General features: G+C 49.7%; 4 protein-coding genes across 4 annotated transcripts; 1 reads left to right on the plus strand and 3 right to left on the minus strand.

The window, feature by feature from the left end:
• Positions 1-1,218: 1,218 nt before the first annotated feature.
• BO82DRAFT_42233 (uncharacterized protein) lies at positions 1,219-1,789 on the minus strand. Its single transcript, XM_025640201.1, has 2 exons — positions 1,355-1,789; positions 1,219-1,297 (listed from the first exon to the last, which is right to left on the minus strand). Exon 1 carries the CDS (start codon positions 1,681-1,683, stop codon positions 1,396-1,398), a length of 288 nt encoding a protein of 95 aa, XP_025493695.1. The 5' UTR covers positions 1,684-1,789; the 3' UTR covers positions 1,219-1,297; positions 1,355-1,395.
• Positions 1,790-8,497: 6,708 nt separating this feature from the next.
• BO82DRAFT_352912 (bZIP transcription factor) lies at positions 8,498-9,728 on the plus strand. Its single transcript, XM_025634819.1, has 2 exons — positions 8,498-8,877; positions 8,939-9,728. Exons 1-2 carry the CDS (start codon positions 8,694-8,696, stop codon positions 9,565-9,567), a joined length of 813 nt encoding a protein of 270 aa, XP_025493696.1. The 5' UTR covers positions 8,498-8,693; the 3' UTR covers positions 9,568-9,728.
• Positions 9,729-14,243: 4,515 nt separating this feature from the next.
• On the minus strand, positions 14,244-15,329 carry BO82DRAFT_373250 (casein kinase II subunit beta; the record flags this gene model as incomplete). Its single annotated transcript, XM_025637361.1, has 1 exon — positions 14,244-15,329. The coding sequence occupies one exon, from the start codon at positions 15,327-15,329 to the stop codon at positions 14,244-14,246; it is 1,086 nt and encodes a 361-aa protein (XP_025493697.1).
• An 881-nt stretch (positions 15,330-16,210) lies between these two features.
• BO82DRAFT_42297 (transcription factor domain-containing protein) lies at positions 16,211-18,565 on the minus strand. Its single transcript, XM_025640226.1, has 3 exons — positions 17,678-18,565; positions 17,375-17,626; positions 16,211-17,318 (listed from the first exon to the last, which is right to left on the minus strand). Exons 1-3 carry the CDS (start codon positions 18,401-18,403, stop codon positions 16,344-16,346), a joined length of 1,953 nt encoding a protein of 650 aa, XP_025493698.1. The 5' UTR covers positions 18,404-18,565; the 3' UTR covers positions 16,211-16,343.
• Positions 18,566-18,757: the final 192 nt, after the last annotated feature.

The raw sequence follows: 18,757 nt of genomic DNA on the forward strand, positions 1-18,757 counted from the left end.
GGTGGAAACTCATCTTTTCAGAGCTCCTGAGAGACCGTGGTTCTGGTCCGGACGAAGATCTCGCTGTACACCAGCTCGTCCAAAGGCGCCGTGCCGGGGCCAAACGCACGGCAAGTATAGCCACAGAGCCGTCATGTTCAGGTCTAAGCAAACAGACTGAGAGAAAGCTGAACGGTGACGCTAGGTCTCAGGAGATAGACAAAGTCCCACATTGTCATTCTAGCGACCGCACACTGGATAATCGAGGCCAGCATATAACGAGCGTCGTAGCATTTATGTGATGTCACCCTACTGGAAGCCTTCCATCGGGATGTTTTGCAGGGCATAAATGGAAACTCTACATAAAAGATGGAATTACATTGCACTGGATGAGAACTGTTTCCAAAGTATGCCTGTCGTCTCGTCGCCAGCCAACTGAGATTCAGGCTTCTGTGGCATTCTTGGAGCAAACATAACACGTGGTTTGTTGAGTTACCATACAAGATCTCGAAGACCCAATCACCGGTGAATCAATCCAACACATGCTGGCGTGCCATCAACTAGGTAAGTAAACTCACTCACTGACTGATACAGGTAGAATTTGTAATACGCACAGCTCACGGCCCCACCGAGCCGCTATCCACTTTGAACCCTTTCACAGTTCATACCCTGTCCTGCGCGAATTTCCACCTCGGAAGGCCGCTGTCCAGACCCGGCTCCGATCTCGTAAGTGGTCCATGATTAATAATAATCCCCCCATGAATGTCCAAAAGCAGCGCCAACTAAAGTTCCAAACCAACTCAGGGCTCCTTGACCATCTTTCCGAGCCCGGGGCCGCCCATGTTTATGCGAGCAAGCCAATCAGCACGCTGACATCCTGACCCCCACCAGGCAACCATTGCCAGTACCCACCTGACAGATACGCTGGGATTACAGTACAGTACAGTACAGTACAGTACTAATGCGTATATCTACCCAGCCGACACGCACTGCATACTATCCATCCTACCTATTTAGTACAGTGCACTACCCTTTCCTATGTACAGTGCCTTGGTATTCACAAATGATCCGATGCGATTCTAAGATACCTTCTACGCCTCAAGAAGATCGCTGGTTCTGAACTTACTGCCTCATAGCTCTCGACTAGACTAGCCAGTACGTTATCGTATGGATGCCTAGAGCCTAGGTAGACTAGACAGTGACTCCATCAAAAAGTCAGCACCTAGATAAGATTACCAGGCAGCAACGTGCCGGCAGGATCCGTTCCGCGGGCAGTGATGTACTAGTTGGCCTCCAGTCTACGGAGTATGGAGAACACCTGTCTCAGCTCTTGTAAGTTATGTTGTAATTTAATGTAACGCAGATATGAACCTACAGCAATACTAATTGATCCTTAATCACCCTAGAACTCCGTAACTAGCGAGGCAAGGCTGTGTTGCAGTCTGCTCGGCCTGCACAGGTGGAGTGAGCGATGTCATGGGTCAAGATGAAACTGGCCCATGCCCGGTGCTTGTTTTCTGGTTGTACGGATATGGAGGAGCCGCAACTCTGTTTTTCCACCTCAAATCCCGCTTGACACCGCCCGCTGCCGGTGCCGCCCCCCCCCCGGGGTCCTGCATGGTTCCACTTCTCCAAGTTCAGCTCGGTTCTGACTTGGATCTCTTTGGCGCATGGTTCGGATGAGTCGGTAGATACTAGGTCCATGGTAGACACGCTATCGGCCTTTCAAATAGCCGTCCTACCGAGACCATTTGTTTTAGAGCGACAAGGGGGGGGAATCGAGCAGAAGAAAAGGAAAAAGAAAATGAGATAAAACCGGAAGGGGGAGAAAAGCGTGCAATACAATCATATTTCCTGAACGTACTCATGCCACAAGAACTGGCTGAATTATTGGTTGATTACGACTGAAATCATAGATGAAGCTTCTTATGAAGAAGCCACCACGGGTGGCATTACGGCAGGGGGGGAATGAGGAGAAGAATGAAGGAGGAAGACTACCACGTACTGCTCGAGGTAGTTACGGAGTAAGTTACTATCCATCACGCCTCAGTCACGGACTTGCCGCATGCAGTCTATGCGACTGGTCTCAGCTATACGACGATCGGATTTCGGGCTGAGATCTGCGTATCATACCGCGTGTCATGGTCTGTAACAATCTCAATTATAAAGTACTGTACAGTATACTAGTTATACCGTATCTCATACAACAAAACCTGAGCTGGAACTCCAACTGGAACCTTACAGCATCAGGACTACCCTTTCTGGCTAGCTTAATCTCCCTCGCAAAGGCGATGTAATACTCCGCAACAGTCACAGGCTAATGCATGTGCGGTTCGAAAGTCTGAACTTTAGCGAATGTTTCCCAATTCTATTTTCATATTTTCCCTCGAAAATAGCATGCTACATCATTTTGTTGAGTCATAATTGTGCTACCATGGTACTGACTGGACTTGGAAGATTGAGTATTGTAGCACACGTATATGGGAAGCAATACTAAGTGATACCTGTATCACCTAGACCATCGGCCTTTCGGTCAGGCCGAGTCCGACAATTGGTGATGATTCATAGATCATTATCAATCAATCAATATTAGGCCCGTGTCGAAAGGCCTTCCACAACATCACGCTAAGATTGCTAGTCACCAGCTAGTCAACTGCCCAGGGCATGATTCTTAAGATGATTATACCCACGCACCACCAATGTAATGCACTTTGTTGAGGCTCTAGCCTCTGCATTAGTCGCCCACGAGTCGAGTGACTAGACGCGTTGGTGATAATCACTGTGGGTGTCGTGGGCCTTTCGAGCGCTAACTTATCATCCCATAGTACCCATACTGATCCGCCGGACCCCATAGTAGCTCGTTTCTGTCAACTAAACTTCTCTCCCCACTGCCGGTGGCTTTTTCCGGGGCTCACCTGTGGTGGCCCATCTACAAGAGTGCTTACCGATATCATCCCCTGATCGAGGTCGTCGATCGCAACTCATCTCTCCTCGACATAGTTATAGTAGGGGAGAAATCACACGCCTCTGTATATATGTATAGAATGGTATAGAATGATGGCTACGCCGGTCAGAGTACCCCACAGCCTCACAAGACTCTATGACGGGTCTCCTGGCGATTGCCTGTTGGCGTGTGCAGCATGCCAGTGGTCTGGGGCAGATCAAGAGCCCAATCAGCGAGTCAAGCTATCCCGAGTGCTGAATTCATGCGACGCAAATTGGTTGCGCACGTTTTGGGCTCATCGACATGTGGTAACATCGAGGTGCCGTGATGCTAGGGGACACTTTTTTCTCTGCCCTAGACAGGGATTCAGAACCACGCAGGTGCGGACTAGTGGCCGTCTTTGCGGTGGGGGGCTCGTTTGCTTTAGTTCGCGGCGATGGGTCGTATATTGTATATTCAATCTAGACGGAGCTGGCCGGCTCTGCGCATGCATGGCACCAATCAATTCCGCTAGCGCATAAGTTGTGGCATGTACTGTACTAAAAGCAGTTGCTGGGGGGCACTGATCCGCGAGCATTGCCACATGGTCGGGCGGAGTGTACTGTACAGTACCTAAGTAAACGAACTTTCCAATATAACTGTGGTCGGAATTCCTAATCATGGGGGCGGTTTTCTGCTATTGCTCGAATCTGGGATTAGTAACGGTGTTAACTTAGACAATGGGGGCGGAGGTCCGGGCAGGCTGATGAGGTTGGAAGTCAATTTCCTTCCACTGTAACTATAGTTCAGCGGTACTGTACAACAATCCAACTTGCCAGATTGGGGCCGGAAAGAGTGGTGGCCGTACAGTACATCACTTTCCTACTTCGGTAAGCAACTCGGTCAAACCGAATATCTCCACGGCGCACGTACCGAGTAGTTTGCATGGTTGAGACATCCTATTGCAGGTAGTGACTACCGCGGGCTAGAATTCGGAAAACGCTGGGTTAGGTGATGTGATCCTATCCCCCGGCATGGGATGACTAAACCGATCGTCGTGTCCGTGAAGGTCACCCGAGATGTTAGATAGGAATCCACAGGCACTGTTATTTCAATAGGATAGTCTAGAGATAGAGATCCCAGAGCCAATTTCTCACCCGCCGCAAATCATGGTAGGTGGAGGTCCGATAAGAATGGCGCCATCACATGGAGTCATGGCTGCTGCACATGGAGTTCCCGTACAGTACAGCATTCGACTGGGGTGTTTTTGTCTTACACACTCTTCCCGGTCTTGCGGGGCTCTTATTCTTAGTCTTCTCCTAGTTTCTTAGCCACATAGTATCATCAAGTGCTATGAGTGACTCATTATTACTTGCTATGATAAGGATAGGTGTCATACGAGCAAGAACTAACCGACCTTGATCACGGACATTTGCTATACACTACGTGCAGTACATTGCAGTGTGGCAGGTTTTGGTTTTGCTTCAGGCTTGTGTCTATGGCTTTAAAGGTATTGTATGTACTGTACAACCCTGGGTTGACGAGGCTTGGCCTTACTGAACGTTCTTGCGTGTATGCATGCCTATGCATCAGGAGAACCCAGGACTGGATAAAGCCTGAAGACTGCTGCACTAAGCCATTTTGATTCGGCTATCAATAATACAATCGACATAGTTACCACACCAGTCGATACAGTGAAATGCAGTGCAGCAGCGCGACACAGTCTCAGGTTACCCTACGTGTCTTCTAGAAATACCAGAAGCTTCTTTGTGGCACCCGCCAAGGGTTTTCTGTGGAAGTCCTTCCTGCTTCTTCAGGTGTTGAAAGAAAAGAAAACCCGTCCAACCGTAAGGCACGCCATGGCATGCAGAGATTACAGCAGTCCTATCTACCCATGCATCGACCTATCCTCGTGGCTTGGTAGTGCTACAGTACTGTGTGACTATACGAGCTGTGCCTGCAGCCAATGATTGCTGCATTTGCCCGGATCTAGCGCAGCTGAACCTATTTCAGGAAATATACAGTGTGCTGTACTATGCGTACTCCGCACAGGTTACGGCCAGCATTGGAACTCAAGCAACGTTGAGTCGATAGACGTGTGGCACAATCCCATAGTACGAGTTCTGTTACGGTCCTGCATGGACGTCCTTATCAGAGGAGTATTGGCCATGGGGTTCGAGTCAGGCCCGCAATCCTGTCACTGAGCAATCATTCCGCAGATGATCCTTAGCCTCTTCAGCCCTACACACTTGTCGAAATCTGGTGGGCTGTGATTGATCTGGCCTAAGGCTCGAGCTGTCCCGTCTCAAGCTGGGTGTAAGTCTGCAGGTTTTTGAGCCGCAAGTTTAGCATAGCATGATCAACATGGACACCTGAGGCCAAGAGGCCCGCCCCACTGAGAATGAATGATGATTTGTTGTCTCGTGAAGTGGTACTTGGGGCTGAAAATGACTCCAGACAATGGTGCGAGATCATTGGTCCCATTGGACGTGAGGGGATGTTCTTCCCCTCACTTGCCCCCCCCAACAAGGGCCTCATCTCCGGCATGACAACTTTGAAGCCCAGTAACGAGGACGCAGGCGCTATCTTAATTGAGCAGGACCCTGTACTACGGGCAGTGGCCAGGCTAACTGGATACTAGTAGATTAACTACCTTTAGCTGCGGTAATTCACTCTCAAAGCATGCTGCTGATCTTTCACAGAGCGCAATCGCTACGTAACTGCCCACTGGGGAAACCCTTGAAGTGTTTGGCTTACTATAGCCAGAGTACAAAGGCAGATTAAACCAAATGCTAAAGTAGGCAGTGGCACTCTACAGTATATGGGATGATGGCGGTGCACTCGCATTAATGGAACTGGAAGGGAAATGGACAGCCCTAATCGGATAGGGAGAACGGGGGCCGTTTCTTGCTGCGAGACAGCAAACTAGGCCCAGGGAGGGGTGGAAGGGGTAAACCCACTTAGAAACGGAGTGGGCTGTGCTTTGACGCTGAGATATACCCTAAACAACAGCCATGAGATTCTGCGACGGGAAAATTCCAAGGCTCAATTGACATACATTCGAGGATGAATGGCTGCCCTCTCAAAGGATCAATGATCGCGACCGAATGAAGCTGATGGAGGAAGCAAGGGAGTGCCGTATTCCACACAGCGCGCCACTTTATCTAGACCAGCCATTCGGAGATGGTGAGATCTTTATCCTTAGTGTACTGCCAAGATCAAGGGGTGCAACGTGGTCGAAGTCAAGGCCGTGCACTCAAGGCTCGTGCTCATATCCTGTTGCGGTTGGCTACGGCCCGCGCTCGAAAGATAGGCGCCATGCTGGCGGTCACTAGAAGGAGTAATTATTCTGTGTGGCAATTGAGAAGTCACTTTGTAGTACTGTACCTGCTGGGTAGTGATCAACTAGGCGCCCTGTTCTGGAAAACGCGGTACCCTGTCGCGATTGGGCTTGGGGCTCATCCCTCCTGTGCATCATGCATGGCGGGAAGTCATTTGCAAGCAAGGCAAGGAGACCATGATGCTCCTGATTATTATACAATAAAGCATTAAATGATAAGTAATAAGCCTATGTGACTACAGAATGTACATGAACTTGATAAGTGTTTGCTTCTGACAATAGTGTCAGAGAGATCTCCGAACGGCAGGCAAAAAAAAGACTGCTATATTCGGGGCATACCTGGAATCAACAAAGAATTTCGTGCGCGGAGCAGGATTTTAGGCTGAGTTAGACCGGCGGAATCTCTGTTCAGCGAAACAAACAGCCATGTGCTCAAATTATCTGGACTCGGTAACTATTTGTTTACGGCAATGAAATCAGAGAGCCAGAGAAGAACTTCCTCACCTGTTCCGCAAAAGTGAAGTTTGGTTCAACTAGAAAAGTCCACAGCTAATGATCTTGTCAAAGTAACAGATAACTTATCACTGACAGGGTCTAGCGAGATACGGTGTAGACACCATACCTGAGTGTAAACTTACCAGCGATACATACCAATAAGACGAGAGCCGACCAAATCATTAATACTCCGTACCCAAGTTGCCATTTTTCAGCCCCCCCCCCCCCCTCCCTTGGGTCCAGATCTTGCAATGTCAAATGTCAAGTCAAGCCATGCACGCGAACTGTAGACGACATACTCATCTCCCCACACCTAAGTACTCTAGTACAGATACCTTGTTTCATAGCTCAAGGGGATCGGTCTATATTGGGGCCATTTCTCTACTAATGATTTGTATACATGCCATCGCACTGCCTCTTAAGGCCCCCCAGATCCCTTTCGGTAATTGAAATGGTTTCCCGATTGATCCCAAAGGTCGTCTGTCTCATGCCTCTGTATGTACTTGGTATGCGGCAGGTATGCTTGTACATGTACAGCCATCAATGCGAAGCTTCCCCACAGACATAATTGTGCGAGGACTGACATCCAAGGCAATCTAACGCTTGGCTGTGCAACAGTCGGGCTTCTGCTCTAATGATCTCGGTTGGTTCGAGTTGAACGCCGAGGTACTGCACCACTAGCACAAGTTTCTGCTTTTTTTTCTTTCTCTATCTCGTTTTTATCGTTCTTCTCTCACTCGTCGTCAAAGGAGCCTCTGGATAAGATATCCGGCTATTTCAAATACTGAAAATTAGATCATGTACGCCCTCTCAAAGGAATTGCGACAGGCCACTGTCATTCAAGTCAAGTCAATCAAAAACACAATTACAGTACTGTGTACCGTACATACTGTACATAGAAAACAAACGAAAGGCAGACTGCGGACCGAGATCGGCCAGGCATCGGGGTCATTCCAATTTCCTCCTCCGACGGAATGCTGCGGCCGATTGCACTAAGAACGGGGAAGACCGTCTCGTGGATACTGATGATCCACTTCGTAAATGATCGGTATGTGCAATATGGAACCACATGGGTGATATTGGTGGACAAACCCGAAGTTGGTGTCAGTCTAGCACAGCCTGATATCATGCCTCTCCCTCCATTCCGGTGTGTCGGCCATCGGGGGTCCGCTCAAACAGCCTCATGGTCTACGAGTAGGATTGCCGCTAACCCACGCCAGCCATTAGTGACGCAGCCCAGCCCTGCACATCGGCGCATCCATTCGGGTAAGGTTCCTTACCAACACATGGTCGAGCCATGCATTCATTCCCTGCGAAAGTGTTTCCCTCCCCAAGCCCCCTCCCCCCTCCCTCTTCGTCTCCCCCAGTCACCTGTCCCCCCTCCCCCTCCCCCCGTCTTCCACGGGTAATAGGTCTAATGGAGAAAGTATAAAAAATAAATTCAAGATCAAATTAAGAGATAATCAAATGAGACCGATCCAGAAAATCCCCCCTCCCCAATCCTCGTTTTCTAAAAAAGAGAAAGAAAAAGATAAAATCAGAAAAAAGGGAAAACAAAAAAAACCCCCAATAAAAAAATAAAATAAAACATCAAGATGCTGCTAGTCTTACGAGCACGGACTAACACGGTTATCGCAACGGTTCAATCGACTGTCACTGACGGGCTACTTTCATTCGGACCCGGGGCTTAGCAGGCATAAGCTACAGACCTGTTCGCCAGCTGATCGACCCATGGCTTAATTTTGTTTTAAATACTGAATGAATGCCTCCTGCACATTTCTATCGCTTCTTAAAAGCAAAAGCTGTGAAACTTCTAAGGCCCATTGCTATTATCTGTGCGCAGTACGCAACTATATAGTTGACCTTACACCTCTCTCCCTTCGATTCCCATTGATAGCAACACCACCCCGTACTTTGCGCCTGAGATACCGGTAGCTTGGTACATCTCTCTTCCCAATGCCCAGCATGCATCGTTCATCCAACTACTCCTATCCTCAATCCTCCAGCTCGAGAAGTTCATCGAATCATGCTTCCAGCAGCGCCTTCAGTCCCAATGCCAACCCTAATGAAGATTGGACCAAGATCTCCGATCTTGCGGAGAGGCGACGAATTCAGAATCGAATCGCGCAGAGGAACTATCGTAAGTCACAGAGCTTGGGAGTTGGAGAGAACATTGACTAATCAACCTCGCTTGTCTGTAGGAAAGAAGCTAAAGCGTCGCTTGGAAGATCTAGAGAAGAGAGCGGCGACAGCCTCGACGTCGCCTGAACGAGCTCTCGAGAGATCAGAACCACAGAAGGCGGTATCTACAGCCAAGTCCGGTCGTAGCCGACAGAGTCGGGCGTCCAAAGCCAGTCAGAATACCACAACCCACTCGCCCAGTGAACGAGGCTCGTCCTACGACAGTTACTCCACTTCGGATGATCGAGGGTCAATGTTTTCTCACCAATGTACCCGTCAGCTTTCGGCTTCACCACCTCCGGTATTTTCATACCCGTCCTACTCGCATCTAGACCCGTATGGTCACTCGAGCTACGGTCAGCCGCCATCATATCACTCGATGGGAAGCAGCTACCATGATTTGCCCTACCACAACGAATACAGTACTCACCTCCCTTCGATCCTTCCCGTCGCTATATCAGCCACTGGACCATCCAAAAAGCCTCATTCCTATGCCGATGATGAGATTGTCAGTCCGTTCAGTATGAGCTATGCCTCCATGGCGGGCATTGATCTTTGTCCAACACCACAACAGATGCCCGAGACCAATATCCCTGTACATACCCCTCTCTCTACACGACACATGTCGGTATTAGAGCTCCAGGGTTAATGGTGCTAATTCTGTCTCTCAGATGCCACCCTTGTCTTCAGCCCATAGCGATGGTCACTCCTCACCGTCGACCCCAGCAGAGCCTTCACTGGGGACAGGGCCCCTCACGCCCGAGTCGGGCCCGTGCTCTCCCCACATGTATCCTTTCCTATGACCGTGCGACTAATATTTCTTTCCTCTGCTGGGTTTTCTTTATATCCTCTTCCCTTCACTTTCTCGTGGTTACACCCTATAATGACTGCAATGATGTATTATTGGTATCCGGACTTCAAGCGGCTCTACAACTTTTGTTTTCAGATCTTATGTGGTGTTCCCAGGCCTTCTGGCTCCAGAGCCTGCTTGATTGATTGCTTAGACTGGGTCTCGATGGCTTGTCCTTTGGGCGGGTTGCTCGACTACGGCTCGAGGGGCCATTTTAAAGAATGTCTCTTTTGTTATGACCCTTGGACGCAGATAGAGGCATGGGGTTAGCGGCGTTCTTGTCACCAGGCAGCCCCCTCCCTCAAGGGGGGTTTTTTCTTTCGTGAGATTGAACTATTAAGCAGAGCGCAGATAATGATACAAATCGAATCACATTACTTTAGAGAGCATCCTTTCAAGGGAGGAAGTCTGAATCTGAGCGCGACAGGACAAAGAGACTGTGTGAGGTAGTTTTCTCTAATCCACTATTCGGGCCAGACCGGTGGAGCAGCTAATTAATCTACCATAGCTAGTGCGCGCAATTGCAATTAGACTAGTCTGGCGTACAGGACGTATAGTCGTACTGCGCATGAAATGAGGCTGCCACCTAAGTCTAACCTACCTACGTCCGGTTAGTTGCTAGGTTAGATATGATTAGTATACCCTAGTAAGGTACGTACTGAGTAAGTAAATGAAGTAAGGTACGTACCGTGGACCACAGCTCGAGGGTGGGGGGTGGTGGGGGGTGTGGGGTCTTAGAGCCTTCCGCCAGATGGCTACTTGGCTCACATGTATGATTGGCTGGCTCGTCTGTACCCTTTCAGGTTCCATTGTTTCTTTCCAGCCCCTCCAGTGACTGCACCAGGGCACCTACGTATCTATACTGTTGAACTAGTAGAATAGTACACTATAAGTCACGTAGTACCTCGAAAAGCCTACAGCCCGCGCTGAGCACTTTGCCTTATTCGGTAAGGCGTACCGTACCTGCCATCGGCGGCTCATCGGTCGGCCGCCCCGTGCCTTCCATTTTGGGTAAATCATCATTGTCGGCCGCAGTACTTCCACTCAAGCTCCCTCTTCGCTTCTGTCATCTTCAACATTTGCTTTGTATCTTGTCTTAAATAACCCCGACCATATCCTGCCAGTTAGACAGATTGACTGTCTGGGTTATCTCAAGTCAAGTCGGAAGAGCATGAAGCAGCAGCAACTTACTCGGTACAATACCCATCTGAGAGAATTACTCTCAATGGGGCCGAACATTCAGCGGCAACCGTGCATGATTGGCCCCCCCGGGAGGGGGGGAGAGCCTGAATACAGCCAGCCCCCCTTCTATCTCGTCGCGAGCCAGAAAAGGCCTTGATTTTAGGTTAAGGTGATCGCAAGGCCTTCCAGTTTTGGGGCGGGTGGTTTACCTAGTCTAGATATTTCACCAACCGGAATGCAACCTTTGCAGGGGTTTTTGAATCGAGCTCAAAGACTCAGACTCGACCGCCAATCGCTGTTGGCCAATTCCTTTCCATTGATTCGGAGACAGCGAGAGGCTTCAAGGCGGCTCTCTCTTGATCACTCAAGGACGCTGGAGCCTTGGAGGTGAACCCGAAAGATCCCAAGTAACCCACCACCACAACCACCCACTGCAGCCGCTTAGCGCCTGGGCCAGAATCTAGCCCGGGCAACCGTGCCGCTCCCGGTGATCCCCTCCCTTCTCCTTTGTCCCCCAGCAAGATCGAAACGGCAATGGTGGAATTCGAACGGAAACCCAAAAAAATCAAAATAGAAAAGACCAAAAAAAAAATAAGGAAAAAGAAACAACCACTCATCCCCACCACCCTCTATCTGTACGCTGATGTTGCTTTCCATTTCATGCCAGGAGGCTCTGCTCAAGTCGCCAAAGTGACGTATGCCACACGACTGCTGGCATACTGCTGCGCCTCCACACACCCTGGCAAGACGTGGTACGAATTATGTTAGCATCGACAGATCTGGGGATTCCAAATCACTTTCATGCGCACCCTCACCCTCAGCAGGTGGCAGCTGACTCGCAGCCAGGCTAATTCACGGGTCTCGTCTCAAGTGTGCAGTTTGGATCGTCGGTGTTCAGGTCTGTATCGGCTGAAGACAGTCTGGACAAACATTCCATGATGTTTTATCGTATTCCCAGTCTTAGCCCCGGGCCATTCGCTTCAGATGGTAATCGTACTCGGAATTAAAGCATATCACCGACTCCCAAATCGGGCTATACCACGAATCGCACAAGGGTTATTTTTGGTCGCAGTCAAGGCAAGTTCCGCTCGTGACGATGTTTTCCTTTCTGGATCACGCACAATTGCTATCCCCGCGTGTGAAAGTACCAGAAACTGGGCCTTGTCGGGCAACACAAATTGCGACGTATTCAACTCCTTTCTATGATTTTTATGATACCCACTTATCTTGAGAACATTACTTTTTCTCGTCCCTTTCACCAACGGCTGCAGCATGGAGCTTACCTTGATTCCAGGCCGCGGATTATGAATCAAGATTGGTTTTATCAGAGAGTAAACCTCTTACTCCCTTCCTAAGTAAAAGTGACAGCCCTAGTCCGCTAGATGCGACCAAGTAAGCCCATTTAAATTCTCAGGACTAAGTCAGAACCCGTTACATGTGAGAACTCTTCCGGACCAATTTGTCCAGACACTCTCCGGCATCCTCGAGGTAACTCTCTCGTCGCGATATCGTGCAACACGCCGTGGAGATACAGCTCACCGGCACCAACCAGGATAGCCCTCTCCCGGCGCGGCTGAGACTATGATTGAGTTACGACTTATTTCAACGTTGCAACGATCCCAGACGCCCCGGCACCGGATTACATGGAACTTTGGCGATTCAGAGGACAGAGGCACATCCTTGCCTCTGAAAGGGGTTCCCTCACTCGGTCGAAGCTCGTATAGAAGGACAGCCATCAGGCCACGCTAATGTGAGACCCAGTAGCATCGCGTGCAAATTCATCAAGCATAATGAATGGAAGAAATGCAGAGAAGGTCCCCAAAAAAAAGACAGATAGGAAAAAGACGAAAAGAATGAAAACGATAAAAACCAACGCGGCTGAACCAAAGATCTGTCGGTCATAGCCCACGGCAAACAAACGGTGAAATCCGACCTCGTCTATGCCGGAGATAGTAAGTTAGCGGAGGTAACGCACAAACCCCGCGCGTCATATCGGCAAGCACATGAAGACGTGAAGATGCCTGGAGGATTGGATAGTTGGCCGCCTAATAATTATGCAGTTGATAGGTACTCTCATGCACACAACCAGACTCCTGCCACCGGTGACAGTTTAAAAGAATCACAAATCAGGACCCAACAAACTAATGTTTACCGGGGATTTCAACGGTCCCAATATCATCATCACCTTAATTTTTCCGATGCCTGAAGATTACGGTCGGTGCAATCAAATGTAGGTATCCGAGCCACGCACTGCATTGTTGCCTGTTGCCTGTTCTTAATTTATGGACCACGTGCAAAGCGGCCCCTCCGCCAGAAGATACGGCCTTAGAACACCGACTTGTCAGATCTGTGGCTTTCTGGTGGTGTCCACTTCCCACCACTCCCTAAGTATAGTGGAGTGATTAGCCAGTGGTAAATATGGTTAAGCTACTTCTGCTGTTCAGTTCTCTCTACATGTGTTCTTCACATTTTTATTTTTTATTTTCTTTCTTCTTCCTTCATATTGACTGACAGCCAGGTTCGCATACCGCATACTCTGCAAGGAGCGAAAAGTAAACCAGCCATTGGCGGTTGTCATTATTACTAGTTACCCAGTTAGTCGTTAGGCCACTATGACTGAGCGAGCCTAAGGCGGATTCGGACTTGGCCGAGACGCAAACCGCCCTCCCAGTCCCCAATATACTGTACTACAATACCTGCTGTGACCTCTTGTTACAGAAAGCCCGAATTGCCCCAACAATGCTAGGTGTCGGTGAAATAGCTTCCTTCTTGGGATTCAAACACTTCTCCTGCGCAACTACGGTTCAACAAACAAGCTGATTGTCCGCAGCGAAAATAATCTTGTGCATGGTGTATTTGTACTGTATTTGTGAACGTGAATCTGTACGCCAAAGACAATAATTTGACTCAACGACGCCTGAATGCAGGTCAACGGGAGGAACGAAACGTAAGACAACGTGAGACAATATCACTGAACATGAGTAGATAGATATATGAGCTTTGGGCCGGTACGCATGGCGGCGAACGGACTAGGTGGTGTTTGCCGGCAGCGGTTTGACTCCGTTACAGGCAATTCAAACCTCGCCGGGGAGGTGGTGATGGTAGACAGACACGTCGAATGATGAAATTGAATTGGGAAAGGCAAAAAGAGAAACAGGAGATAAACTCAATCCTTCAAAAGAGCAAAGGAGTCCATGAGAAATGAAGAGGTTGCGTTCACACAAGTAGCCCAAGAAAAAAAAGGATAGAGAGAAAAAGTGCGACGTTCTCATCCAAGCATGATGACGAGTACTTCAACCAGCTTCTGCGCCGTTGATGCTCATCTGGTCCGGGTTGTATCGGCGCCTTCGCATTGGGGCTTTCTTCCGTCTGGCGATGGCGGCGTTCTGAGCAGCGGCGCCGTTACCACTGCCCATCTCCGTATCGCCATCGTTGTCGGCCTCTCCATGTAGCGCTTCGTAACGAGACATCTCGTCCAGCTCACGGATATCAGTTGGCTTCATGCGCAGCCACTTCATGCGCGGGCCTGATCGTGATCTCTCTGAGACACGGAATCCATAAATTCGCGATTCATAAATGCGGCCCGGGCCGAGACCGGGGCTGAAATTGACCGTGCGCATGCCGTTGATCTCGACGGGCTGGTTGGGAGGGGGCACATCTGGAGACACCTGGTTGTTGATCGAGGAAGATGTCAAGGAGGAAGAACGCGTGGGGGACAGAGCTGACAGGGAATTGTCCATCCGAGATCCGATGTCCAAATCGGGGAAAGTCATAAAGAACAGGCACCCAAAAGTGGTACCGAAGAAGGCGCCATCGACCGAGTGGAAGCGACTGTTGGGAGGTGTGTAGAGGTCCTGGCAACTGGGACAGAACAATTTGACGGTCTCCTGACCCGGGGTATCTGAGCGACCCACGGGCAGGACCCTGCAACCATTGCAGTACACTCTGGGGCAGACACCAAAATGTTGCATCTCGTACTTCTCAAGCATCTGCTGAATGCCAGGCCGCGAAGTGATGTACCGTTGATGGATCAAGCCGTATAACAACTCGGCAGAGCTCTCAATCACACTCAAATCGCTTGCCACCCGTGCATGCCTGCGCTCTCCAGCTCTCCGGTAGCCCAGAGGCTTGTCATCGCCCAGTATCTCATCTTCATCCTCCTCCTCTTCCTCTTCCTCTTCATCCTCGTCGTCCTCCTCCGGCTCCACGTCCAAGATCATTTCCAGCGCCTCCTTGTACATGGGCACTTGCGACTGAAGGCCAGTGAGGTTGAAGTCATCCTCGATGAAATCCTCGGAAACTTCGGCGAAGAACTCATGGCCCATCAAGGAGCAGAAGGAGGAGATCCAGGACTCCGGTGCACCTTCCGACGACGACATATCGAACGAGTCCGACGCAGATGATGAGGGCGTTGATTCAGACAGTTGACTCAGATCCAGCCTGTCTAGGCCGTCGGCCAACGCCGAACCTGTCTCTCTCGACACGTTGCCGAGCTAACGGGGGAAACCAGGCTTCCGATATGAATCTCGTTCCGAGATAGAGCGCGGGCTGAAACCTGCACCGGCTATATCGAGTGCCGGGTACAAGTCTAATCGTGTTCCTTGCGGTACTCCCTAAATCAAGAGGGAGAAGATATGAAGCACAAGAAATCAGGTGCTAAAGGGAAGAGGCCGTGGAAGGCAAACTGCTGAGATGGTCAATTAGTAACCGTACATCTGCCTGGCTGATAAGGCGAGGGGTCATTGGCAATGTGCGGGCCGGCGGATTATTGTGCGATGAGGGATGTAGACGATATTAGTAGTGTGTTGGGGCATCCACTAACCAGCGAATAACTTAAATGGACATGAAACGTCACAGATCAGGCTTTGAATCAAAGTCCAAGAGTCACCAAAGGAGTGGCAAGCTAGGGATGAGGCTGGATCACGCACTCCCAGCTCGGTTCTGGATGGATGGATCGACGGAGGTCGTCGAGGGGCTTCCGAAATTAGATTCGTGGGGCGGTGAGAGGGGACGAGAGACAGTAGTCGGGACTGAATTTCAGCTCATTGAAGACAAGACAAGACAGAAGAAAGCGAGACCACTTGATGCCAGCACTCCTAGCAGCATGAGATCAAGCTCGATTCGATAAATCATAATGGCGACCGTTGCTTTCTTTGGAAAAGCATCTGAGGTGAGCCTTTCATGCACTGCACCTACTCGATCACGTGATTAGATGTCCACCACACACTCGACAACGGATTCTACCGAACAGGCGAATTACTATGAATGCTATGAATACTATGAATGACCAAGATCTCAAGTCTGGCATGGAGAACGGTTTGAGAAGTTCTCGTTCACAGGCGGGGTGAAGCCAAAGACAGGCTGTAGCCACATCCTAAATACAGCTCAAACTTCTAAAATAAATCCCGTATAACACGCGACCATTCGCCTTCATCTCCAAGAACACCTGACAAACCTTCCCCGGTGTTTTGAATTTCTCCATCCTGGCCGATGAAACCAGTGAGGCTTTCCGAAGGCCCTCCCGAGGTCATGAAATTACCAAACCCCCCAACCGCCTCGAAAAGATTCGTGAGTTCATGGCTCATTTGCAGCCCATTCAGCGGGCTGTTTCCTAGCTCTCCAGCGCCATTCACCGACCCATACACCGAAAGATCTTCGATTTGGTGACCGGCCAGTCCGGCCATTGCAACAGCCGCGGAAGAATGAGGGTCGTTGGAATCGGTTCCGAAAGGTCGTACAATGACACCCAACCGTTCGCCTATTTTGCGGAGACCCTTGATTGTCTTCCAGAGTCGCTTGGATACATAAGATTTGGTACTGAACCCGCTGACTAGTTCAAGAGCCATGTAAAATTCGTCCCGCACTTGTCGGTTGAAGTCATTTGGTGCATGACACACAGCGAGGAAGAGGACCGCCAAGGCGGCGACTAGAAAGTAGTTGAAAGTGATTTGCTGCGTACGATAGATATCGGACGTCCCATTGAGCCGAGTGAGCACTCGGATCGACTCTTTCGCAATATCCACCACGGTCTGCGCGTGACCTTTGTCTTCCGCGATGCTCACCGCGGAATGTAGCACCGGCCGGTAAATGAGGATCCGAAGCTGATTCATGCGTAGATATAAAAGAATTCTCAGTCTTCGAAGACCTCGGCTAGTTGACTCACCATGGTGATGCTTTGGAACATCGACTGGGTAGAACTTCAGCCCATCCGGCACTTGTTTATACCATTGTAGAATCTGATAGTCCAGATAGCCAATCTCATCGCGTCGTATGTCAGTTGCTCCTTCTGAGCCAAGTCCAGAGTACCATATCTTGGAGCTGATCCGGTTGTACGATATCATGCACCTAAGATACAGTAGAGACGCGTCCTAAGGATCGGTTAGCTCTACAAATAACTGGATTAATGATGAACGACGGGGCTCACCGGTTCGGGCAAATTGGGATCAATGTCTTCATCTTGAATGATGAATGGAAGCCCTGTACCAAAGCTCCAACGCCTGTCCAAACTATATACCGACCAAAAGGTCTTCACAATGGCAGGCCACTGGTCTTCGTTGGGAAATAATTTTGCCAGCGCATCTCGTCGGTGCAGACCCATCTCAAGACACATACGAGCTGCAATACCGATGATACGATATGCCATAGCATCATCATCCGAATGGAAATGATAGGTTGCCTAGACACACGGTCAATGATCGAATCTTGGTGGACCCGGAACAGAACATACCATCAAACCATATAATTGAATTGTCCTAATGTCCAGCGAATCCCAGATTTTAGCTTCAGCAACCGGCTTGACATTTAGGTAAAGACGCCGTGCTAGCTCGCTCTGGCCGCTTCCCTCTATCACCAAAGTGATTGCGAGAATCATCTTCAAAAGAAGCGTGCTATCGTCATGAAGGCCATCTGCACCGGGGAGACCTCTCTGTGCGAAGCCAGTCCGTGTTGCAGCTTCCACAAATGTGTAGAGCAAGTTCACTTGTTGCGCTACTTGTTCGATATCTATAAGAGGGTACATGATTCCAACTTCCTCCTCGTACACCTGGCAAAGTCGCAGGGCTTCATCCCTCTTGATAACCCATATCGGGTCTTTAGTTGGATGGATTGTGGAAACAAGCTGGCCCACATGCGGGGGTGAACCGGCAGGGGTGGCATGTGCTGTGGTGAGATCATCTGTAATCATATCCTCAGCTGGCGCAATGCCCATGGTCTGCAGACTCGAACGGGCGACATCAAAGTTGAAAGCGGAACTAGTAGGGCCCTGAAAGCGCGGATGCCTCATACGAGGTTTAGCCAATGGTGCATGCATTGGCGTGAAGACTGATTGGGAGCCATCTCGAGAGAACCCATCGAAGCCCGGTGGGTCTAAAGACGATCGCTGAGACCGAAGGTCCTTGAGATTAGAAAAGAGACTATTGACTTGATCTTGCAAAGTCTTGATTTGGTCTTTCATCGATCGAAATTCTCTATGTAAGATGTTCGGTGAGCCATGGCGCCTCGGGGGTGTATGTCACGCGGGATCAAGGGAATCATTGCCCTGTCGACTTACTCGGAATCCTTGAAATTATTGTTGCAGCAGTTCGGAGCATATCGGCCTAAGAAAATCACTCAGCGTGTCCCTTGCATCAACGTCATATCCGAGTTACACAGCCCTCGCGGTGACAACTAACATTCGAGATTAAGGTGTCCGCAGCGTTGGCAAGGTACCTGGCCGTTGCACTTAATCTTGCGCCGTTTGCATTCATTACTAAACACAAAGGAAAGGTTCGAGCCTTGTGTCAGCAAATCGCAATCCCGCAATTGACAG

The sequence above is a fragment of the Aspergillus uvarum genome, assembly GCF_003184745.1.
Source record: "Aspergillus uvarum CBS 121591 unplaced genomic scaffold BO82scaffold_16, whole genome shotgun sequence".
Lineage (NCBI taxonomy): Eukaryota > Fungi > Ascomycota > Eurotiomycetes > Eurotiales > Aspergillaceae > Aspergillus > Aspergillus uvarum.